Source organism: Etheostoma spectabile, chromosome 21 (assembly GCF_008692095.1).
Source record: "Etheostoma spectabile isolate EspeVRDwgs_2016 chromosome 21, UIUC_Espe_1.0, whole genome shotgun sequence".
Classification (NCBI taxonomy): domain Eukaryota; kingdom Metazoa; phylum Chordata; class Actinopteri; order Perciformes; family Percidae; genus Etheostoma; species Etheostoma spectabile.
The window spans coordinates 14,376,097-14,402,143 of record NC_045753.1 but is presented as its reverse complement, the minus strand read 5'-3'; the positions used below and the strand labels follow the sequence as shown (position 1 = coordinate 14,402,143).

At 39.7% G+C, this 26,047-nt stretch overlaps 2 protein-coding genes and 1 long non-coding RNA gene across 7 annotated transcripts in view; 1 reads left to right on the top strand and 2 right to left on the bottom strand.

Annotated features, from left to right (window-relative positions):
- The window catches only part of LOC116671722 (neurotrypsin), a 76,083-nt gene that overhangs the window by 17,215 nt on the left and 32,821 nt on the right, over positions 1–26,047 (bottom strand). The gene's annotated exons all lie outside the window — the stretch shown is intronic.
- LOC116671774 (uncharacterized) overlaps positions 3,409–26,047 on the bottom strand; it is a 23,488-nt gene continuing 849 nt past the window's right edge. Inside the window, exons 2-3 of the long non-coding RNA XR_004327356.1 lie at positions 14,048–14,051; positions 3,409–3,474 (exon numbers count right to left, since the gene is read on the bottom strand). This is a non-coding gene — a long non-coding RNA (uncharacterized LOC116671774). The remainder of the gene's footprint in view (positions 3,475–14,047; positions 14,052–26,047) is intronic.
- On the top strand, positions 9,185–22,998 carry LOC116671732 (zinc finger protein RFP). Of its 3 annotated transcripts, none has more exons than XM_032503188.1 (2): positions 9,185–9,269; positions 16,649–22,998. In XM_032503188.1, exon 2 carries the CDS (start codon positions 16,651–16,653, stop codon positions 18,331–18,333), a length of 1,683 nt encoding a protein of 560 aa, XP_032359079.1. In that variant the 5' UTR covers positions 9,185–9,269; positions 16,649–16,650; the 3' UTR covers positions 18,334–22,998. The 3 variants fall into 3 exon arrangements, with proteins under 3 accessions (XP_032359079.1, XP_032359077.1, XP_032359078.1); XM_032503186.1 differs by lacking the exon at positions 9,185–9,269 and adding an exon at positions 14,498–14,819; XM_032503187.1 differs by lacking the exon at positions 9,185–9,269 and adding an exon at positions 14,498–14,823.

The window sequence follows — 26,047 nt, the reverse complement described above, 5'->3', positions numbered from 1 at the left end:
AACAGTCACCAAACACCACCACACACCACACCCACACACACACACACACACACACACACACACACACACACACGCACACACACACACACACACACACGTGTCCACTTTGGAGGACGATAACAGAGACAGAAGGGGGAAGCAGCTGTCTATGGGGAAGCAGTGAGAGTCTGAGGAACAGAAAATCAGTCAGCAGAAGTGTACCAAACTTAAACAGAAATCTATCCTCAAACATTAATATACAGAACCCACTCAGACATTGGACCCAAACACAAACCTCACTATGTCCAACCACAGACTGTTTGGTCCAAAATCTCAAAAAGCCCCCGACTTCACAGATAAAAAAAAGTGCCTGTCCCTTTAAGAAACAGACACAGGAAACTCTGGAAACTGAAAGTGAAATTCTTTCCTGGGAAACAACCAGGATCTTCGTCGATAATTTCTTCTTGGCGGACCGACGCCAACAGACGTAAGTGTCTTTGCCCAACGTTTTATAATACATATAAGTTTAAATCTATGGCGTGTGTAGTTGTAGTTTAATCCCACTGGCTGTTATTTGACAGTTTTGTTGAAAGAGCTGCTTTCTGAAGCACAGGAAAATACGATGTAGTTAGTGAACTCTAGCCTAGCTAAATCATATTAAAACTAGTTTTTATAGTCTCCATCAGCAGATTGGGTTTGCCCAGCATCAGATTCAAAGTTGATTCTTTACTTTGGAAACAGCAGTTGACAAAACGTACCCCAAGCTCCATTTATTAGCGATTCTGAAGCGTTCACGTGATCTTTATCAGCTTTTAGATGACGTGGACGGGCGAAGTCAATAAAACTACATTTTCCGGTACCCTGTGTCCTCTTGGTAGATGACAAAAAATAGGCTCGTTCGAGATGAACTGCGCCTCGCCTGTAAATTGGACGAGAGCGGCGGCAGCAGCGGGTGGCGGTGACAAAAAGCTGCGTTAAAGTCGACAGTTTCCAGCCGATTCCAGCAGCCTTCAGCTGACGAAGTGATGAAAACACTGTGGTGCGATTCCGATTAATAAATATAATCAGACACACATACCAGCTGGTACACAGTCTCCAGTTATTTTGATTATGACAGAGTACTGCAAAGTGCTCTACATGCGACCTGTTGCTGATTTTAATGAACAGACTGGAGATGATCCGTGATCTGAACGGATTTAGTCTCTTTGACTTCTAAACTTAACTATCAGTCACAACATGTGTTATGTACAAGAATAAGTCTTTAAATCAGACAAATAGCAATAAAATCCCTCCGATTCAAAAACAGTAAAAAGTTTATAAAAACGTCATCATGTGTAAACCATCGGTGTTAAATCACTGAGAAGCCGGCGTTTCCCAGCATGCTCTGGTCCGCCTGGCTCTTGCAGTCGGTGAAAGCAACGCGCCGCCTGCGTCTAAACTGCGGCCGCCTTGCTCTCGTGAGATTTCTTGCCCACGTGTGCATGACGTCAGAGCAAGTCGGGATCAAGTCGGACACAAATCTAACCGGCATGCAACGGGCGCCGATCGCCGGTGATCGATTCGCGAGACCTGGCTCATCCGAACGCCTATTACTTCAGCCAACAAATGGACCAATAGCCTACAACGGACTGCAATCTCCACATGTAAAACATGCAGTGTAATATATCAAAAGAAATTAGCTTTGCTATTGTTTTAGGTAGGTAGCATTTAGGGCTACACTAACAATTATTTTAATTATCGATTATGTAACCTATTTTCTTGATTCTTTGTTAATCATTGGTAGCATACAACAATGTGAGAAAATAGGCTACATATTTCCATCACAATTTTCCCAAAGCCCAAGCCGACATCTTCAAATAGTTTTTCTTTTTGTTTGTTTTGACCAGCAGTCCAAAACCCAAAGGTATTCAACTCTCAGATATTAACAAAAGAGAAAGTGGAGCATGTTATTTCTTGCTGCTTTTGCTAATTATTAATCTATTATCAAAATAGTTGCAAATTATAGTATGTTGGTATCAACTCATTCTTTATATCACTAACGTTGGTCGTGGCGTACTGTATGTTATGCGCATGTGTAACAATGTAACTTATATTTAGCATTAGCATCACTAGCGTTAGCCTTAGCCCACTCCTTTACCACTAACGGAGCGAGCTGGAAAATGAAACTTTTCCCAAGCCCGTGGGGAGGAGGGCCATATTTGTTTTTGCAATTGCGGTTTCCAGGACAATAATGCTTTCCGTCTTATTTAACTGTTTTTGTATGGGATTTTTCAAAATGGCTTCCAGTAACAGTCTCCTGTCTGAGGAGCAGTTTATGTGTCCCATCTGCCTGGATGTGTTCACTCGGCCGTTTCCACTCCATGTGGACACAACTTCTGCATGTCCTGTACTCGTCCACTGGGACGACATACCAGTCAGCCGTGTCCCGTCTGTAAGGAAACTTTTGAAAGGAGACCGGACCTTAAGTCAACACTTTCATCTCAGAGCTTCATCGCAGTTCAAGACGCTTCAAAGACCCTCACATCTGGAGCACAGACCACATCACAGGCTCGCTGTGGTGCTGCGGTGGTGTGTGATATTTGTACGACACCCGCGAGAGGCTGTCATTCCTGTCTGGAGTGTCTGACTTCTTACTGTGACGTCCATCTAGAGCCTCATCACAGAGCTGCGGGCCTGAAGACACACACACGGGTTAAACCCTTGGCGAGCGGAGGACAGGATTGCAAGGCCCACCAGACTTCTGACTTTGTTCTAGAAATGAGGTTTTGCTGTGTGACGTCTGCGCCAGTTTGCGCCACGTAAACCATGCGTTGTTCCTGTGCCGAGCGTATGAAGAGAAGAAGGCTCTGCTGGCGGACACTGAGCCAGCATCAGCAGATGATCCAGGAAAGACAGCAGAAGGTCCAAGCCATGAAGGAGACAGTTAAACAAAGCAAGACAGAAACCAAAGATATGATAGAAACAGCGTGCAGGACTTGACGGCGCTGATCTCTGAGATCCGGAAGAGTCACGAGCTTGTGAATGTGATCGAGGAGAAGCAAAAAGCAGCAGAGAACAAGCAGGTGTGTTTATTAGCACAATGGAGCGAGAGATCACGCGCTGCAGAGGACGACCTTGAAGCTGGGGAGCTGAAACAGACTGAAGACCAGCTTTGTTCCTCCAAACTTCCCAAACCATCCATCCAACCACACACAATGGACTTGTCCCATCAGTTTTAACAGACAAGTGGAGATACACCACATACGAAAAACTTGAACAAATCAGTGTCTCAACTGCAAATGTTGCTGAATAAATGACCACAGACATACACGTTCTCAGACAGCACAGATGAGTCAAATGAAGCTACGCTGAGATATGTGCAGCAGTATGAGGTGGACATTGTGCTCGCCTCCACAGCCACCCTATGCCATCTATCTATATACGGGAAACGGTGATGTACCGCAATGATTTAAGTTGTGTTTTAAACCACAACCTGAACCCAAAATGTTTACAGAACTCTTGCAGTTCTGGACAGAGAGGCTCTCATCATGTAGGTTTTACTTTGAGGTCTTTGTGGGCGGAAAGACTGAGTGGTGTCTGGGCGTGGCCAGGCAACAGTCCAAAGGAGGGGAGCGCTTGTTAGGAGTCCTCACTCTGACTCGGGCCATCTGTTCCTAAAGGATAAGTTTGAAACCTTCAGGTCTCCAAACGTGCCGGTACACTTGGCAAGTGGAGCGGGTCGGTGTGTTTGTGGATTATGACGAGGGGAAGTTTCTTTCTATGACTCCAGACCGCACACTCATTTATACTTTTACTGATGTGTCTTCACTGAGGAACTGCATCCGTACTTTAATCCTTGTGATGATGAATTCGTTCAAACTTGGGGCCGATGATAATCGCTCCCGTCAGTCGTCCGGTGTGATTTGTGATTTATTTACCAAAATGCAACTCTTTAAATGATTGCGAAAAAAAATCTTTTTTGTAAGCAGCTTTTGATTAAAATAAATAGGTAAAGCATTTGAAGGGATAAAACCATCTTCCGTTGCTGATTTCTGCTCCTAGTGCCTAGTGAAGTCTTTTCCTGGGGGCGACCAGGGAACGTGCCATCTCTTAAGGCAACCAGAGATTAGCCACCAGTGGAACTGCACCCCATACCCACAAAACACTATATTTCATTGTTTGGGGTACATCAACTTACCTGTTTGCCTCAATATTCTACCAACGGCGTTTTCAAAAATGTTTTAAATTGTTTGGCTTCTGATCATTTACGATTGGAAACACGTCTCTTCTCTCAGGCATCTTCCCACAGGCCCTGAAAACTGCGTGTCATCAAGCCACATTAAAAAAGAACAATCTAGACATGTCACTAATGAGCATTTATAGGCCGATATCAAACCTTCCATTTTCATGTAAAATGATTGAAAGGGTTTTTTCAACACTCAACCTTGTCTTGTCACTAAACATGGTTTTGATGCCTTCCAGTCGGGTCTTCGACCAAACCACAGCACTAAGACGGCTCTTGTTAAGTCTTAATGGCATCCCCTAAACACAGACAGTGGCAAAATGTCAGTCTTAGTATTACTTGATCTCAGTGCGGCATGGATACGGTCGACCACGACACATTACTAGAACCTAAAAACCATGGACGTGGGTTTAAAAAGACCTCCAACTGAATTGTTGATCAACAGCCGGGATTCTGCTGGTGGAGAGGAAGGGCGACGGGATCCTACACTGGAAAGACAGATCCCTGGACTCCAGCTAACCAGCTTTGTTTGCTCAGATTTACTTATATCTTAGCGAGCTGGTGAAGAGCTCATATGTCTAGTAGGCTAAGTTAATTCCTAAAAACTTATCAATGTATGAGTATTAGCTGAGTAATATTTTTTGTTTATGAGTGGTGATCAATAGGAACATAGTAGTTAAGCACCGTCCTCATTGAGTAATAGGTGAATAGGACCAAACGAGAAGGTTGCTAGCAAAACGAGAAGGTTTTGCTGAAGAAAAAAACTAGAGATAGTCCGAACCATCTTTTGCATCCGATACCGAGTACTGATCCGATACCAGCGTGTTATATACTTTAGTATGTTTAACAACTGCATAAACTACAGTACTTCCCGATACGGAGGCGATACCGGAACTCTCTAGAGCAAACAAGAGGTTTGCTTAGTCCATAGTCTATGTGAGAAGACTATAGGAATAATAACTCTGTGAATCACGTTAATTTAAGAGCAAAACGAGGAGGTTTGCGGGGTACCAAGTGTCAGTTGCGTGACGTTTTGTGTGTGAAGTCGTGTTGAATGTCACTTTTCTGTCTCTTTCTGTCATTTGTCTGGCAGTTTTAACGGTTGTCTCAATAAGACAGCCAAAAATTGCTGGTGTGGGAGAGCCGGACAGTGAAACACTTTTTAATTAAACGTAATTTACAAACGTTTGTATCGCACTGAACGTAATATTTTGTCACTAGCAATCTACCTGTCATCAGTCGAATAAAGTTATTACGCAAAAGTGGGACGAGCGTCATCTGCCCTCCTGGACGGGACAAATGAACAGCATGGGGGACGAATAAACATACAATTTAAGCCAGTTTAAACTTCTCACAACTTTACTATTTTACTGAATGTCATAATGGTACTTCCAAAGGTGTTATTTTAGATAGACTGTTGCGGGCTATACGTCTGTGAATGTCTGTTAACAACTCCTTGCCGTTATGTGAAGAGTGCATGAAACGTTATTGAAATATCATGTACTGTGGATGATTCTGCCATTTTATAGTAAGAACATACATTTTTACATTTATATCTATATAACTGTATAAATGTTGTTTCACTAGGTTTTTAACGTGGGTTAGACCGCTGCAATCCAACACACGACCCACACAGCCTTTAGTCTCCATAGTATAACATGGGAAAACTTGACCCCCCTTCCTGGTGGGCCCAATATATTTTCTATTTCTAAAACTGCTTTTCCATGTCTCACCTCCATAAATGATTATTAAACACAATTTTGTACATTTACTTAAAATACATGGAGTTACAGCCGGTCGGGGGCAGTTCATCCCGACATAGACACTTGCCATTGTAGCCTGTAAACAAGCATGCAATATGAAGTCAGGGATTGTGGAGAACACTAAACGTCTACCGTATAAGCATGTAGTCAAACCTTAAATGAAAAACGCTCATGAATAATCAAAAGAAATCAACCGCTTTTGAAGTTTACTTTTGACCATCAAAATACATTTTCGCTGTAACTCTGTGGTGAAAGAAAATACAGGAAGAGTTTGGCTGATAGAAAGAAGTAGTTACATGCTCTATGTTTTCATCTAAGTCTGCTTCATCATCCGTCATCATTTCACTCGAGAAGACTGATTTCGTCGTTTCGGTTGTTCAGGCTCTCCCCTACTCAACATAAAACGCCCTGTCTTACTGATAAGGTTGGGTTGCTCTGGTAACCGACTGCCGTTGAGGGCAAAGAGAGTGGGGCTCATCTTCAGAGAGGGAAGAATAGAGGAGGAGTATATAAAATATATATTTTTTTGTTTCTTTAAAAAGGTGTCCAGTTGTTTTCTGGTGGGTCTTGATGAGACAGAGGAGTGGCAGCCTGACGAGGTCCACACACTGAGTCTCATTATCAAAGTCAGTTGCTTGGGTCAACTCCATATAAACTGACTATGAAAGGGAAAGTTAATGTGGAAGTATTTGAGTAATGGAGAAAGGATTATGGTTTTGCTGAAAGTTGATTTGGCTGAATGTGTGGATTTGATGCAAAAATAGGAGAGACTGTGGTTAGAATGCGTAAAGAAGAAAGGCTGGTTATATTGAAGCAGAACTTAGTTACAGAGAAGAGAAAGCGAAGAGGAAGTGTTGAATCTTGTAGGGATTGAACTTGCAACACAAGTAGTTGAATAAGTGGAAATTAAAGGAAGTATAGATAGTCTGAGATCTGGAAGATTAGAGGAAAAGAAAAATGTGAAGTTATAGACAGATGGGGTAGGAAAGTAGGTGTAAGAATAGAAAGAGAGTTTGTTGGAGAAGTGTAATGAGAAAGACAGAGTGTTAAGGACAGCGTGCATCCTTAGTGGTGTTCACATGGTTTATAAATTCAGAATGGGATTGATGAAAAGTTGATACAAACAGCAGCTCGAGAGTGTTTTATAAAAAATAACTTAGACAATTGTGTAACTGCCAGTGTAAAAGCCTGACATACATGTCAGTAAACTAGTTTTGATGAAGCCAAGGACACTGTGTGTGATAAGTAATACCGATAGCTCATAATCAAAGATATATTTTGATCAAATTAAAGTTTTTTTGTATTGAACCCTGAACAACAGAGATTGTTTGTAGCGTGTAATTGATCTGTTCATGTCTTACAAATTCACAAACAGGTAACGACTGAACGGAAATCAGGTTGTTACTGGTTTAAATGGATGACACACGGAACACAAGCTAGTGTTAAAATTACATAGTCTACAAACATATGCCACTGGGAGGCCACAACAGGATCCATTCAGACTGAACACACCAAATGATGCCACAGGTTTGCAATGTTCCTTAGCCTTTTAAGCTACGCCTTCTCTAAGTCTTACACTTAAAATGGAAAAGTACAAGTCCTTAATTTACTGTTGCTCCAGTAAATACTGTCTTATCTCCTGTTGCTTTAGCTCTTAAAAAGTGTGCACCGATTGAGCTTGTCTTGGTGTTGACATCACTACCGACAAGGTAACTACCCTCATGTTTGAGTAGAGCTGATGTGTGGTGACTGTGTGGAGACACTTCAGAACCCAACCCATGTCCCATACAGAGCAAAAGGGGCACCCTGGTTGCACTTTGATGACAGAGTGTACATTGACAAACTCCGTGTACCCAGAGCGCTTACCAGACAGTTCAAAGCCACAATCAGATTGGCGCAGTTTGAGTCCTTTCTTTTCTGGTGGCACAGTAAAAAATGATGAATTACTGTATTACAACAGCGTTTTGTGAATTATTAAAGATGCGCTGAGGGCACAGCTGAGCAGCTGGGTTTGATTCTCTGATGGCTCTCTGATAGAGGAGAATTCAGCATAAATGATCCATTCGGCTTCTGGAAACAGGTTTGAAAAGGGAGCACTTTATTGTTGTATATTTTTTTTGTATTTCTGCAGTTGCAGTTCTATCCTGGTGGTCTGTGTTGTTGCTGTGTCCCCTGTCTAAGAGAACTTATGCCGAGTGGATAGAAACGATGCTCAATAAAACAACAAGAATTGTCACAAGATTGAGATTACAAGGAGTCCTTATGTCTGACTACACTGACACTGAAGTGAATGATAAATGACGCATATTATGAAAATTGAGAGAAGATTAATATGTATATTTATTTTGCAGAAGGACACAGTGTGCCATCTTAACAATTTATGTTACACTTTGAAATATAATATATATCCATATTATGTTACTTTGAAACCTATATACACTATATGTTATTCTTGAATATATACAATATTAGTTATGCTTTGAAATAATACAATATTATGTTATGCTTTTAAAATATATACAATATTATGTTATGCTTTTAAAATATAACAATATTATGTTATGCTTTAAAATATATACAATATTATGTTATGCTTTGAAATATATACATATTAGTTATGCTTTATATATACAATATTATGTTATGCTTTGAAATATACAATATTATGTTATGCTTTAAAATATATACAATATTATGTTATGCTTTGAATATATACAATATTATGTTACTTTAAAATAATACAAATTATGTTATGCTTGAAATATATACAATATATGTTATGCTTAAAATATATACAATATTATGTTATGCTTTGAAAATATTCTGTTATCAGTTGTGATTTAGGTTTAGGAACTGTTGGAAATGTAACTATTAAACTGAATATCCTGTACTTTTACTTTCGTACTTTAAACCATCTTTGTCTGAAGAGCCCAAGAAGACTGCAGAGTTCCGCTCTTCAGTCATTTCTGTACCATTGCAGTGTATGTGATTGGCTCCTTGCACAAGTAAAATTTTGTTAAAGTGACTCCAGTGATTCTTTGTTGTCTTTTGGTAATATTTGGACAACCTGTTCAGATATGGTCGACTGCGGAGCTGGATATTCTACTATGACACACCATTACCACCATGACTCTGTCAGACGATGTCACAGCAGTTTGGGGTTTCTTGAACAGATGCCCAGATAGAAAATGATCTTTTCCTTTTAAGGAACATGAACAAAAGAAACTGAAAGTGAAGTTCTACCCTGGGAAACAACCAGGATCTCTGTCGTCATTATTTCTTCCTTGAGACCAACGCTGACAGGCGTAAGTAGTCTTTACTGAGCAAAACATAAGATAAATACATGTTGTCTGTATTTGTAGTTTGATCCTACTCACTGCTATTGAGCTTTTTTTTGTTAAAAAAAAAAAAAAACGCTGCTTTCTTAAGCTAATCACCGTTATTAATAGATATACTTTTTATATTACATACTAGATCACCAGCAATGGGAATTTTTGGCTAGGATAAAAGTTGAGATTCAAAGTTCATTCCCACCTTTTCAAAGGTTATTGTACCACTTTAGGCCGGATTTAACCAGCTATTGAGGGTGGGCTGGAAGGTGGGCACCTTGGCGGATGGTAACCCAGAGGTTAGATAGGAGTAGCCTGATTGCCAGTTGAAATGACAGCTAGCCTTTGATGTGGTAGGTTTCGTTTCAACATGGTGGGGAATAGTTTAAGGCTCTCAGGCGTTGTATTGCTTTCAAATAATCTTTTCCTATAATCAACCTTTCTCATTTAACATTATTGCTGTTGAGTCATAACACACATCCATGATTTACTCACCCTTTTGTGGCTGTCTCCTTTTGCAAATAAGAGTAAAATGTTAGGTTTTGTTTTTTTTATGTGGCTTTTAGAGTAATGGTTTGTTGATGTAAGCACATCACTATTATATTTTTCCCTTTTATTATGTGCAATGGCACCGAGCAAATTTAAAATCACAATATAAGCTAATGCTTCGTTTCATTGTACAACAAACCGAAGTATGTATGATCAGTTTTGAAGCCAGTACAGTACTGAAGAAGTTAATGCAGTCATTTTAAAATTAGATTGTAATTGATGATAAATGTGCTAAGATTTGAGTGTACTATAAAGTGTTTGCGTATGTGTTCAGGTACTTTTTGGCGTGTGTGTGGTGGTTGTGTGTGGGTGTGTCTGTGTTCTCAAGTTCAACTTGTTTCTGGATCCACACTTCTTCCTCAAAGTCCTCCCAAGCACATTAGATACTTTTGCGGGTGTGGCTTCCAAAAACTGATCAAAACACTTAATGGGAGAAAATGTGATGTCATTACAGATATTAACAAAGTACTGATTTATTGATTTATTATATGGTAGCAAGACCCCATCATCATGATATATATAAATGCATAAATAGCACTGATCTTTTTGATTGACCATTTGGATGAACGTATTTCCTAACTTTTGACTGGGTAGACAATACACATTTGGGTGGTCTTGTATTGTGGGGATCTTTTCACTGCTGCTTTTTAAAGTCAGAAAAACTTTGAACTTCATCTTTTAATCTGACGTGGACGAGAAGTCAATAAGACAAACTAAAAATATTTCTCGTAAATGTAAATAACACCATTTGTCTACTTCATTCATGAAACAAAGAAGAAAATATTCACTCAGCCTCTTGCTACGTATCACCCCTTAGTTCGCAAAACTAACGTTTCAGTCCCTAATGTTTTGGTCCCTCCGGACCTTCATGCGAACTAAGGGTGATGCGTAGGAAGAGCAGAGTGTGGGATTTTTTTCCTGTTGTCGTCTCTAACACACCTGCACAATAGATGTATTTGAATATGCAAGCACTGAAAGTCACTTATATCAGAAACCTTTTTTTTGTTAAAATATTTTTAATGACTCATCCTGATCTTGTGTGTATACATATATTCAGTAGGCATGCGCCCCCCAAATGCAAACATTTAGAAAATACTTTCTTGTTTTTAATAATAATTGGTAGCATAACTCATAACCCCTCGGCCACACTACACATCGGTGATTTGTTGATATTTTTATTCGCCTTTTTAAAGCGAAAAATCTACCTTGTTCGGAAAAAGAATTGCATTCATTGCTGTTTCACTCTGTATTATTTTCATTCTGTTTGAAAGTACTCATTACAAAAACACAGTTGATAATATAATGCACCTTGTGTGTAAAAGTAATGTAAATTTCACATCCTCAATCCCTGTCAAATGGGCAAACTCTATGTGATATGACCGCATGATCCACAACAGCTACTAAAAACCTTGTAGTGATTATTTCAAGATAAAAATTAACTTTGACTGAGCTTTGTATTGTTTTTTTGTGAATTTAACCGTTTTTGTGTGTTTCTTTTTGTTTTAAGATGGCCTCCAGTAACAGTCTCCTGTCTGAGGAGCAGTTATTGTGTCCCATCTGCCTGATGTGTTCATCGCCAGTTTCCACTCCATGTGGACACAACTTCTGCATGTCCTGTATCACTTCCTACTGGACGACATACCAGTCGCCAGTGTCCCGTCTGTAGGAAACTTTTGAAAGGAGACCGTACCTTAAAGTCAACACTTCATCTAGAGCTTGCATCGCAGTTCAAGACGCTTCAAATAGACCCTCACATCGGCGCGATCTCTGAGATCCGGAAGAGTCAAACAGAGCTTTGAATGTGATCGAGGAGAAGCAAAAAGCAGCAGAAAACAAGCAGGGTGTGTTTATTAGCACAATGGAGCGAGAGATCCCGAGCTGCAGAGGACACCTTGAAGCTGAGGGAGCTGAAACAGACTGAAGACCAGCTTTGTTTCCTCCAGAGCTTCCCAAACTATCCATCCAACCACACACATGGACTTGTCCACATTCAGTTTTAACAGACAAGTGGAGATACACCACATACGAAACTTTGAACAAATCAGTGTCTCAACTGCAAATGTTGCTGAATAAATGACCACAGACATTCACAGTTCCCCAACAGCACAGATGAGTTAAATGATGCTACCTGAGATATGTGCAGCAGTATGAGGTGGACATTGTGCTCGATCCCGACACAGCTCACCCTATGCCATCTTATCTAATGACAGGAAACGGTGAGGTACGGCAATGATTTAAGTTTAAGGAGAAACCTGAACCCGAACATGTTCACTACAAATCTTGCAGTTCTGGGACAGAGAGGCTTCTCACATGTAGGTTTTACTTTGAGGTCTTTGTGGGCGGAAAGACTGGTGGAATCTGGGCGTGGTCAAGCGTCAATCCAAAGAAGGGGCGCTTGGTAGGAGTCCTCACTCTGGACTCTGGGCCATCTGGTTCAAAAAGGAACAAATTCGTAACCTTGTGTTCTCCTAAAGTGCCGGTACACTTGGGCAAAGTGGAGCGGGTCGTGTGTTTTTGTGGATTATGACGAGGGGAGTTTCTTTCTATGACGTCCAGACGCAACACCTCTTTATACTTTAACTGAGTGCGTCTTCACTGAGGAACTGCATCCTTTCTTTATCCTTGTGATAATGAATTTGGTTCAAACTTGGGCCGATGATAATCGCTCCCGTCAGTCGTCCGGTTAATAGAAGTTTCAGAAACTCAGTGATTTGTGATATTCTGTGACATTTACTAAATAACAGCTGATATGTTTTGATTGCATGCAACAGTTTTATCAACAACAACAAAAATGCCTTTGTTAATTAATCGCGAGAGATCAATGAGAAATTGTTAAAGAAATAACAAATCAACTGCAAAATGTGCAGATGATCACTATTTTGGTTAAGTGATGTTGTTGTTTATGTTTGGTTTGGTTGCAGGTAAATACTAGTAATGATATTTTATAGACAGTATTCTAATTCACTATGGATGTTTATTAAAAAAAAATCTATTTCCAGAGCTCTTGGTGGATTTTTTACACAGCATAGTTTTTGCAATACATTATCAAATATACACCAACATGTATCTTGCCTTCATTGCGTCCCTTGACATAACTTGAACACACAAATATGTCTTTAATTTTCTATCCCAATTATCGTTTTGTCAATAACGTGTCAGAAAAAAAAAAGCTGGAATAAGCAAATGTCCCGGTTTTGCTAGAAAACCATTAAAACAATTAATCAAATCTACATATTTGCTGCATCCTGAATTTACTGTTGATTTTTTATCTAATCGTTATAATTAACTGTCTTTGTGATTTCATAAAGTGCTATTCTCATACATAGTCAGTCAGTTTAGTTTCATCCAGAAAAATGGCAATTACAGTGCTAATACCTGCCTTAATGCCCATAAAACTAGAGCTAAATACATGCAATAAATACAATACAATACCATACACTACATAAAATACAGTACAAAACTACTAAAAGTGTAAGTTTAAGTGCTTGTTGTGCTGTCTGATAGGCTTAGTTGCTCAGTTCGTATCACAGGAGGCCTTAGCCTGCCACTACGTTCCAGAACCCTGCCAGTCACATTACCATGAAGAGGGTAATCTTATTTTCTGTGTCATTTTAACTCGATGATCATTCTTCTGTAGGTTCTAGTGTTGGTCTGTCGTACTCAGAATCAGTTTTTTTTCGTTCACAGAAACATTTTGTAGGAAAAGCACAGGTGTATATACTAAAACGATGGCTGAATTCCATTTAACTGCTTCAGTTTCATGGTCCTGGTATTGCTCACTGTCATGGCTCACTGGACCTTCACCATTAATGTTATTAATTATTAACACTGGGCTCTTCCTACTGGAACTGTTGCTTCTTACGTATTTTTTTTTGAATGACACACATACTATGTTCGGTGTAATTAAAATCCTTTTAAACCTGTTTACGGTCTGTGTAATGGTAATAAAAAACCTTACCCACTTGATCAATTTTAATAAGTCAAAAAGCATTACGTAACGAACCAGCAACATTTCACTCTCTCATTACCATCTTCAGCAAAAGCAAGACATCTTAAATTTCTTTCATGTTTTAAGGTTATCATTCACTTCCTACCATCGTCACATATGTCTCATCATGTTCTTTTTATTCATCCAACACCCACAGCGTAAACACACACACACACACACAGCACACACACACACAACACAATATCACCGCTAACACCATCCTCATTGCCACGACAACAGTATTCTGCCCTCCCATGAAACACTCAGTCTCCTGCTACCCATAATCCATTTCCCAGCCACAATGAGTATTTGACACGGTTGTCACCCTCGGAGGCTTGCTGTATGGGTGGGTGATGTGTGGAAACCACATCTACTACATAACACACACACATAATAGATTGTAATATGGAAAAATGGCCCTCCTATTTTACACTGTTAACTGGTTTTATTACAGTGTGACAACGGAGAGCCTAGAGTTTACCACATGATCTAGCTGGTTTAGCTTTTTTTTGCAGATAGGTGACGTATGTTTGTAATACATTCATTGTCAATGTACGGCTCTAAAGCACAGATACTTCAGCTCACACACACGCACACACACACACACAGTGTCCAATTTGGAGGACGATAACAGAGAGCAGAAGGGGGAAGCAGCTGTCTATGGGGGGAAGCAGTGAGAGTCTGAGGAACAGAAAATCAGTCAAGCAGAAGTGTACCAAACTTAAACAGAAATCTATCCTCAAACATTAAATAATACAGAACCCACTCAGACATTGGACCCAAACACAAACCTCACTAATGTCCAAACCACAGACTGTTTGGTCCAAAATCTCAAAAAGCCCCCGACTTCACAGATAAAAAAAAAAGTGCCTGTCCCTTTAAGAAACATGACACAGGGAAACTCTGGAAACTGAAAGTGAAATTCTTTCCTGGGAAACAACCAGGATCTTCGTCGATAATTTCTTCTTTGCGGACCGACGCCAACAGACGTAAGTAAGTCTTTGCCCAACGTTTATTATAATACATAATAAGTTAAATCTATGGCGTGTGTAGTTTGTAGTTTAATCCCACTGGCTGTTATTTGAGCAGTTTTGTTGAGAAGAGCTGCTTTCTGAAGCACAGGAAAATACGATGTAGTTAGTGAACTCTAGCCTAGCTAAATCATATTATAACTAGTTTTTTATAGTCTCCATCAGCAGATTGGGTTTGCCCAGCATCAGATTCAAAGTTGATTCTTTACTTTGGAAACAGCAGTTGACAAAAAACGTACCCCAAGCTCCATTTATTAGCGATTCTGAAGCGTTCACGTGATCTTTATCAGCTTTTAAGATGACGTGGACGGGCGAAGTCAATAAAACTACATTTTCCAGGTTAACCCTGTGTCCTCTTGGTAGATGACAAAAAAATAGGCTCGTTCGAGATGAACTGCGCCTCGCCTGTAAAGTGGACGAGAGCAGGCGGCAGCACGGGGGGGCGGTGACAAAAAGCTGCGTTAAAGTCGGACAGTTTTCCAGCCGATTCCAGCAGCCTTCAGGCTGGACAGGAGTGATGAAAACACGTGGTGCGATTCCGATTTAATAAAATAATCACACACATACCAGCTGGTACACAGTCTCCAGTTATTTTGATTATGACGAGTAGCTGTCAAGTGCTCTACATGCGACCTGTTGCTGATTTTAATGAACAGACTGGAGATGATCGTGATCTGAACGGATTTGTCTCTTTGACTTCTAAACTTAACTATCAGTCACACAACATGTGTTTATGTACAGAATAAGTCTTTAATCAACAAATGCAATTAAAATCCCTCCGATTCAAAAACAGTAAAAAGTTTATATAACACCATCATGTTGTAAACCATCAGTGTTAAATCAGCTGAAAGCCGGCGTTTCCCAGCATGCTCTGGGTCCGCCTGGCTCTTGCAGTCGGTGAAAAGCAACTGCGCCGCGCGTCTCAGAACTGCGGCCGCCCTTGCTCTCGTGAGATTTCCGTTGCCCACGTGTGCTGCGTCAGAGCAAGTCGGATCAAGTCGGACACAAATCTAACCGGCATGCAACGGGCGCCGATCGCCGGTGATCGATTCTGCGCAGACCTGGCTCATCTCGAACGAGCCTATTACTTCAGCCAACAAATGGACCAATAGGCCTACAACGGACTGCAATCTCCACATGTAAACAATGCAGGTGTTAATATATCAAAAGAAATTAGCTTTGCTAATGTTTTAGGTAGGTAGCATTTAGGGCTACAACTAACAATTCATTTTAATTATCGATTATGTAACCTATTTTCTTGATTCGTTGTTAATCATTTGGTAGCATACAACAAATGTGAGAAAATAGGCTACATATTTCCATCACAATTTTCCCAAAGCCCAAGCCGACAACTTCAAATAGTTTTTCTTTTTGTTTTGTTTTGACCAGCAGTCCAAAACCCAAAGGTATTCAACTCATCAGATATTAACAAAAGAGAAAGTGGAGCATGTTATTTCTTGCTGCTTTTGCTAATTATTAATCTATTATCAAAATAGTTGCAAATTATAGTATGTTGATGTATCAACTCATTCTTTATATCACTAACGTTTGGTCGTGGCGTACTGTATGTTATGCGCATGTGTAACAATGTAACTTATATTTAGCATTAGCATCACTAGCGTTAGCCTTAGCCCACTCCTTTACCACTAACGGAGCGAGCTGGAAAATGAAACTTTTCCCGAAGCCCGTGGGGAGGAGGGCCATATTTGTTTTTTGCAATTGCGGTTTCCAGGATCAATAATGCTTTCCGTCTTTAATTTAACTGGTTTTGTATGGGATTTTTTCAGAAATGGCTTCCAGTAACAGTCTCCTGTCTGAGGAGCAGTTTATGTGTCCCATCTGCCTGGATGTGTTCACTCGGCCAGTTTCCACTCCATGTGGACACAACTTCTGCATGTCCTGTATCTCGTCCTACTGGGACGACATACCAGTCAGCCAGTGTCCCGTCTGTAAGGAAACTTTTGAAAGGAGACCGGACCTTAAAGTCAACACTTTCATCTCAGAGCTTGCATCGCAGTTCAAGACGCTTCAAATAGACCCTCACATCTGGAGCACAGACCAACATCAGGCTCGCTGTGGTGCTGCGGTGGTGTGTGATATTTGTACCGACACCCAGCGAGAGGCTGTCAATTCCTGTCTGGAGTGTCTGACTTCTTACTGTGACGTCCATCTAGAGCCTCATCACAGAGCTGCGGGCCTGAAGACACACACACTGGTTAAACCCTTGGCGAGCCTGGAGGACAGGATCTGCAAGGAGCACACCAGACTTCTGACTTTGTTCTGTAGAAAAGATGAGGTTTTGCTGTGTGACGTCTGCGCCAGTTTGCGCCACGTAAACCATGACGTTGTTCCTGTGCAGCGAGCGTATGAAGAGAAGAAGGCTCTGCTGGCGGACACTGAGGCCAGCATGCAGCAGATGATCCAGGAAAGACAGCAGAAGGTCCAAGCCATGAAGGAGACAGTTAAACAAAGCAAGACAGAAACCAAAGATATGATAGAAAACAGCGTGCAGGACTTGACGGCGCTGATCTCTGAGATCCGGAAGAGTCAGACGGAGCTTGTGAATGTGATCGAGGAGAAGCAAAAAGCAGCAGAAGAACAAGCAGGTGTGTTTATTAGCACAATGGAGCGAGAGATCACCGAGCTGCAGAGGACGACCTTGAAGCTGAGGGAGCTGAAACAGACTGAAGACCAGCTTTGTTTCCTCCAGAGCTTCCCAAACTCATCCATCCAACCACACACAATGGACTTGTCCACATTCAGTTTTAACAGACAAGTGGAGATACACCACATACGGAAAACTTTGAACAAATCAGTGTCTCAACTGCAAATGTTGCTGAATAAAATGACCACAGACATTCAGCAGTTCCCCAACAGCACAGATGAGTTAAATGATGCTACGCTGAGATATGTGCAGCAGTATGAGGTGGACATTGTGCTCGATCCCGACACAGCTCACCCTATGCTCATCTTATCTAATGACAGGAAACAGGTGAGGTACGGCAATGATTTAAGTTTAAGGAGAAACCTGAACCCGAACATGTTCACTACAAATCTTGCAGTTCTGGGACAGAGAGGCTTCTCATCATGTAGGTTTTACTTTGAGGTCTTTGTGGGCGGAAAGACTGAGTGGAATCTGGGCGTGGTCAAGGCGTCAATCCAAAGAAGGGGGGCGCTTGGTAGGAGTCCTCACTCTGGACTCTGGGCCATCTGGTTCAAAAAGGACAAATTCGTAACCTTGTGTTCTCCTAAAGTGCCGGTACACTTGGGCAAAGTGGAGCGGGTCGGTGTGTTTGTGGATTATGACGGAGGGGAAGTTTCTTTCTATGACGTCCAGACCGCAACACTCATTTATACTTTTACTGAGTGTGTCTTCACTGAGGAACTGCATCCGTACTTTAATCCTTGTGATGATGAATTCGGTTCAAACTTGGGGCCGATGATAATCGCTCCCGTCAGTCGTCCGGTGTGATTTGTGAGTTATTTACCAAAATGCAACTCTTGTAAATGATTGCGAAAAAAAATCTTTTTTGTAAAGCAGCTTTTGATTATAATAAAATATGTAAAGCATTTGAAGGGATAAACCATCTTCCGTTGCTGATTTCTGTCTCTAGTGCCTAGTGAAGTTCTTTCCTGGGGGCGACCAGGGAACAGTGCCATCTCTTAGAGCAACCATGAGATTAGCCAACAGTGGAACTGCACCCCGATACCCACAAAACTACTATATTTCATTGTTTGGGGTACATCAACTTACCTGTTTGCCTCAATATTCTACCAACGGGCGTTTTCAAAAATGTTTTAAATTGTTTGGCTTCTGATCATTTACAGATTGGAAACACGTCTCTTCTCTCAGGCATCTTCCCACAGGCCCTGAAAACTGCTGTCATCAAGCCACTATTAAAAAAGAACAATCTAGACATGTCACTAATGAGCATTTATAGGCCGATATCAAACCTTCCATTTTCATGTAAAATGATTGAAAAAGGGTTTTTTCAACGACTCAACCTTGTCTTGTCACTAAACAATGGTTTTGATGCCTTCCAGTCGGGTCTTCGACCAAACCACAGCACTAAGACGGCTCTTGTTAAAGTCTTTAATGGCATCCACCTAAACACAGACAGTGGCAAAATGTCAGTCTTAGTATTACTTGATCTCAGTGCTGCATTTGATACGGTCGACCACGACACATTACTAGAACCTAAAAACCATGGACGTGGGTTGAAAAGACCTCCAACTGAATTGTTGATCAACAGGCCGGGATTCTGCTGGTGGAGAGGAAGGGCGACGGGATCCTACACTGGAAAGACAAGATCCCTGGACTCCAGCTAACAGCTTTGTTTGCTCAGATTTACTTATATCTTAGCGAGCTGGTGAAGAGCTCATATGTCATAGTAGGCTAAGTTAATTCCTAAAAAACTTTATCAATGTATGAGTATTAGCTGAGTAATATTTTGTTTAATGAGTGAGTGATCAATAGGAACATAGTAGTTAAGAACCGGTCCTCATTGAGTAATAGGTGAATAGGACCAAACGAGAAGGTTGGCTAGCAAAACGAGAAGGTTTTGCTGAAGAAAAAAACTAGAGATAGTCCGATACCATCTTTTGCATCCCGATACCGAGTACTGATCCGATACCAGCGTGTTATATACTTTAGTATGTTTTAACAACTGCATAAACTACAGTACTTCCCGATACGGAGGCGATACCGGAACATCTCTAGAGCAAACAAGAAGGTTTGCTTAGTCCATAGTCTATGTGAGAAGACTATAGGAATAATAAACTCTGTGAATCACGTTAATTTAAGAGCAAAACGAGGAGGTTTGCTGGGTACCAATGTTCAGTGCGTGACGTTTTGTGTGTGAAGTCGTGTTGAATGTCACTTTTCTGTCTCTTTCTTGCATTTGTCTGGCAGTTATTAACGGTGTCTCAATAAGACAGCCAAAAAAATTGCTGGTGTGGGAGAGCCGGGACAGTTGAAACACTTTTTAATTAAACGTAATTTACAAAGCAGTTGTATCGCACTGAACGTAATATTTTGTCACTAGCAATCTACCTGTCATCAGTCGAATAAAGTTATTACTGCAAAAGTGGGACGAGCGTCATCTGTCCCTCCTGGACGGGACAAATGAAACAGCATGGGGGGGACGAATAAAACATACAATTTAAGCCAGTTTAAACTTCTCACAACTTTACTATTTTACTGAATGTCATGAATGGTACTTCCAAAAGGTGTTATTTTAGATAGACTGTTGCTGGGCTATACGTCTGTGAATGTCTGTTAACAACTCCTTGCCGTTATTGTGAAGAGTGCATGAAACGGTTATTGAAATATCATGTACTGTGGATGATTCTGCCATTTTATAGTAAGAACAGTACATTTTTACATTTATATCATATATATACTGTATAAAATGTTGTTTCACTAGGTTTTTAACGTGGGTTAGACCGCTGCATATCCAAACAACGACCCACAGCCTGTTAGTCTCCATAGTATAACATGGGAAAACTTGACCCCCCTTCCTGGTGGGCCCAAATATATTTTCATATTTCTAAAACTGCTTTTCCATGTCTCACCTCCATAAATGATTATATAAACACAGATATTTGTACATCTACTTAAAATACATGGAGTTACAGCCAGGTCGGGGGCAGTTCATCCCGACATAGACACTTGCCATTGTAGCCTGTAAACAAGCATGCAATATGAAAGTCAGGGATTGTGGAGAACACTAAACGGTCTACCGTATAAGCATGTAGTCAAACCTTTAAATGAAAAACGCTCATGAATAATCAAAAGAAATCTAACCGCTTTTGAAGTTTACTTTTGACCATCAAAATACATTTATCGGCTGTAACTCTGTGGTGAAAGAAAATAACAGGAAGAGATTTGGCTGATAGAAAGAAGTAGGTTAACATGCTCTATGTTTTCATCTAAGTCTGCTTTCATCATCCGTCATCATTTCACTCGGAGAAGACTGATTTCGTCGTTTCGGTTGTTCAGGCTCTCCCCTACTCAACATAAAACAGCCCTGTCTTACTGATAAGGTTGGTTGCTCTGGTAACCGACTGGCCGTTGAGGGCAAAGAGAGTGGGGGCTCATCTGTCAGAGAGGGAAGAATAGGAGGGAGATTAGATATAAAATATATATATTTTTGTGTTCTTGTAAAAAGGTGTCCAGTTGTTTTCTGGTGGTGTCTTGATGAGACAGAGGAGTGGCAGCCTGACGAGGTCCACAACACTGAGTCTCATTAATCAAAGTCAGTTGCTTGGGTCAACTCCATATAAACTGACTATGAAAGGGAAAGGTAATGTGAAGTATTTGAGTAAGTGGAGAAAGGATTATGGTTTTGCTGAAAAGTTGGATGTGGCTGAATGTGTGGATTTGATGCAAAAAATAGAGAGAGACTGTGGTTAGAATGCGGTAAAGAAGGAAAAGGCTGGTTATATTGAAGCAAGGACTTAGTTACAGAGAAGAGAAAGCAGAAGAGGAAGTGTTGAATCTTGTAGGGATTGAACTTGCAACACAAGTAGTTGAATAAGTGGAAATTAAAGGAAGTATAAGATGAGTCTGAGATCTGGAAGATTAGAGGAAAAAAGAAAATGTGAAGTTATGAGACAATGGGGGTGAAAGGAAAGTAGGTGTAAGAAATAGAAAGAGAGTTTGTTGGAGAAGTGTAATGAGAAAGACAGAGTGTTAAAGTGACAGCGTGCATACTTAGTGGTGTTCACATGGTTTATAAAATTCGAATGGGATTGATGAAAAGTTGATACAAACAGCAGCTCGAGAGTGTTTTTAAAAAATAACTTAGAACAATTGTGTAACTGTCAGTGTAAAAAGCCTGACATACATGTCAGTAAACTAGTTTTGGATGAAGCCAAGGACACTGTGTGTGATAAGTAATAACAGATAGCTCATAATCAAAGATATATTTTGATCAAATTAAAGTTTTTTTGTATTGAACCCTGAACAACAGAGATTGTTTGTAGCGTGTAAATTGATCTGTTCATGTCTTACAAATTCACAAACAGGTTAACGACTGAACGGAAATCAGGTTGTTACTGGTTTAAATGGATGAAGCACACGGAACAACAAGCTAGTGTTAAAAATTACATAGCTACAAACATATGGTCCACTGGGAGGCCACAAGTAGGATCCATTCAGACTGAACAACCAAAAATGATGCCACAGGTTTGCAATGTGTCCTTAGCCTGTTTAAGCTACGCCTTCTCTAAGTCTTACACTTAAAATGGAAAAGTACAAGTCCTTAATTTACTGTTGGCTCCAGTAAATACTGTCTTATCTCCTGTTGCTTTAGCTCTTAAAAAGTGTGCACCGATTGAGCTTGTCTTGGTGTTGACATCACTACCGACATAGGTAACTACGCCTCATGGTTTGAGTAGAGCTGATGTGTGGTGACTGTGTGGAGACACTTCAAGAACCCAACCCATGTCCCATACAGAGCAAGAAGGGGCACTCCTGGTTGCACTTTTGATGACAGAGTGTACATTGACAAACTCCGGTGTACCCAGAGGCGTACCAGACAGTTCAAAGCACACAATCAGATTGGCGCAGGTTTGAGTCCTTTCTTTTCTGGTGGGCAACAGTAAACAAAAATGATGAATTACTTGTATTACAACAGCGTTTTGTGAATTATTAAAGATGCGCTGACGGGCACAGCTGAGCAGCTGGGTTTGATTTCTCTGATGGCTCTCTGATAGAGGAGAATTCAGGCATAAATGATCCATTCAGGCTTCTTGGAAACATGGTTTGAAAAGGGGAGCACTTTATTGTTGTATATTTTTTTTGTATTTCTCGCAGTTGCAGTTTCTATCCTGGTGGTCTGTGGTTGTTGCTGTGTCCCCTGTCTAAGAGAACTTATGCCGAGATGGATAGAAACGATGCTCAATAAAACAACAAGAATTGTCACAAGATTGAGATTACAAGGAGTCTTATGTCTGACTACAACTGACACTGAAGTGAATGATAAATGACGCATATTATGAAAATTGAGAGAAGATTAATATGTATATTTATTTTGCAGAAGGACACAGTGTGCCATCTTGAACAATATTATGTTACACTTTGGAAATATAATATATATCCAATATTATGTTATGCTTTGGAAACATATATACACTATTATGTTATTCTTTGAAATATATACAATATTATGTTATGCTTTGAAATATATACAATATTATGTTATCTTTAAAATATATACAATATAGTTATGCTTTGAAATATATTACAATATATGTTAGCTTAAATATATACAATATTATGTTATGCTTTAAAATATACAATATTATGTTATGCTTGATATATACAAATATGTTTTATGCTTTAAATATATACAATTATTATGTTATGCTTGAATATATACAATATTATGTTATGCTTTAAATATATACAATATTATGTTATGCTTTAAAATATATACAATATTATGTTATGCTTTGAAAATATATACTGTATATTCAGTTGTGATATTAGGTTTAGGGAACTGTTGGAAAATGTAACTATTAAACTGAATATCTCTGTACTTTTACTTTCTGTACTTTAACCATCTTTGTCTGAAGAGCCCAAGTGAAGACTGCAGAGTTCGCTCTTCAGTCAATTTCTGTACTCATTGCAGTGTATGTGATTGGCTCCTTGCACAAGTAAAATTTTGTTAAAGTGACTCCAGTGATTCTTTGTTGTCTTTTGGTAATAATTTGGACAAACCTGTTCAGATAATGGTCGACTGCGGAGCTAGATATTCTACTATGACAACACCATTACCACCATGACTCTGTCAGACGATGTCACAGCAGTTTGGGGTTTCTTGAACAGATAGTCACAGATAGAAAAAAGTGATCTTTCCTTTTAAGGAACATGAGACAGAAAGAAACTGAAAGTGAAGTTCTAACCTGGGAAACAACCAGGATCTCTGTCGTCATTATTTCTTCCTTGAGGACCAACGCTGACAGGCGTAAGTAGTCTTTACTGAGCAAAACATAAGATAAATACATGTTGTCTGTAGTTTGTAGTTTGATCCTACTCACTGCTATTTGAGCTTTTTTTGTTAAAAAAAAAAACGCTGCTTTCTTAAGCTAATCACCAGGTTAATTAATAGATAACTTTTTATATTACATACTAGATCACCAGCAATGGAGAATTTTGGCTAGGATAAAAGTTGAGATTCAAAGTTCATTTCCCACCTTTTCCAAAGGTTATTGTAACACTTTAGGCCGGATTTAACCAGCTATTGTAGGGTGGGCTGGAAGGTGGGCAACTTGGGCGGATGGTAACCCAGAGGTTAGATAGAGTAGCCTGAGTTGCCAGTTGAAATGACAGCTAGCCTTTGATGTGGTAGGTTTCGTTTCAACAATGGTGGGGAATAGTTTAAGGCTCTCAGGCGTTGTATTGCTTTCAAATAATCATTTTCCTATAAATCAACCTTTCTCATTTAACATTATTGCTGTTGAGTCATAACACACATGGGCATGATTTACTCACCCTCTTTGTGGCTGTCTCCTTTTGCAAATAAGAGTAAAATGTTAGGTTTTGTTTTTTTTATGTGGCTTTTAGAGTAATGGTTTGTTGATGTAAGCACATCACTATTATATTTTTCCCTTTTATTAGTGCAATGGCACCGAGCAAATTTAAAATCACAATATAAAAGCTAATGCTTCGTTTTCATTGTACAACAAACCGAAAGTATGTATGATCAGTTTTGAAGCCAGTAACAGTACATGAAGAAAGTTAATGCAGTCATTTTAAAATTAGATTTTGTAATTTGATGATAAATGGTGCTAAGATTTGAGTGTACTATAAAGTGTTTGCGTATGTGTTCAGGTACTTTTTGCGTGTGTGTGTGTGTGTGTGTGTGTGTGTGTCTGTGTTCTCAAGTTCAACTTGTTTTTCTGGATCCACACTTCTTCCTCAAAGTCCTGCCAAGCACATTAGAATACTTTTGCGGGTGTGGCTTCCAGAAAACTGATCAAAACACTTAATGGGAGAAAAATGTGATGTCATTACAGATATTAACAAAGTACTGAGATTTATTGATTTATTATTATGGTAGGCAAGACCCCATCAATCATGATTATATAAATAAATGCATAAAATAGCACTGATCTTTTTGGATTGACCATTTGGATGAACGTATTTCCCTAACTTTTGACTGGGTAGACAATATGCACATTTGGGTGGTCTTGTATTGTGGGGATCTTTTCAACTGCTGCTTTTTAAAGTCAAGAATAAACTTTGAACTTCATCTTTTAATCTGACGTGGACGAGAAGTCAATAAGACAAACTAAAAATAATTCTCTCGGTAAATGGTAAAACCATTTTGTCTACTTCTATATCATGAAACAAAGAAGAAAATATTCACTCAGCTCTTGCTACAGTATCACCCCTTAGTTCGCAAAACTAACGTTTCAGTCCCTAATGTTTTGGTCCCTCCGGACCTTCATGCGAACTAAGGGGTGATGCTGTAGGAAGAGCAGAGTGTGGGATTTTTTTCCTGTTGTCGTCTCTAACACACCTGCACAATAGGATGTATTTGAATATGCAAGCACTGAAAGTCTACTTATATCAGAAACCTTTTTTTTGTTAAAATATTTTTAATGACTCATCCTGATCTTGTGAGGTGTATACATATATTCAAAGTAGCAATGCGCCCACAAATGCAAACATTTAGAAAATACTTTCTTGTTTTCTAATAATAATTGGTAGGCATAACTCATAACCCTCGGCCACACTACACATCGGTGATTTGTTGATATTTTTATTCGCCTTTTAAAAGCAAAGAAAAATCTACCTTGTTCCGGAAAAAGAATTGCATTCATTGCTGTTTCACTCTGTATTATTTTCATTCTGTTTGAAAGTACTCATTACAAAAACAACAGTTTGAATAAATATAATGCACCTTGTGTGTAAAAGTAAATGTAAATTTCAACATCCTCAATCCCATGTCAAATGGGCAAACTCTATGTGATATGACCGCATGATCCACAACAGCTACTAAAAAGACCTTGTAGTAGGATTATTTCCAAGATAAAGAATTAACTTTGACTGAGCTTTGTATTGTTTTTTTGTGAATTTAACCGTTTTTGTGTGTTCTTTTTGTTTTAAGAAATGGCCTCCAGTAACAGTCTCCTGTCTGAGGAGCAGTTTATGTGTCCCATCTGCCTGGATGTGT

What these genes read in the sequence shown, in the direction of transcription:
- LOC116671732 (XM_032503188.1), top strand. Translation starts at nt 16,651, where the DNA reads ATGGCTTCCAGTAACAGTCTCCTGTCTGAGGAGCAGTTTATGTGTCCC.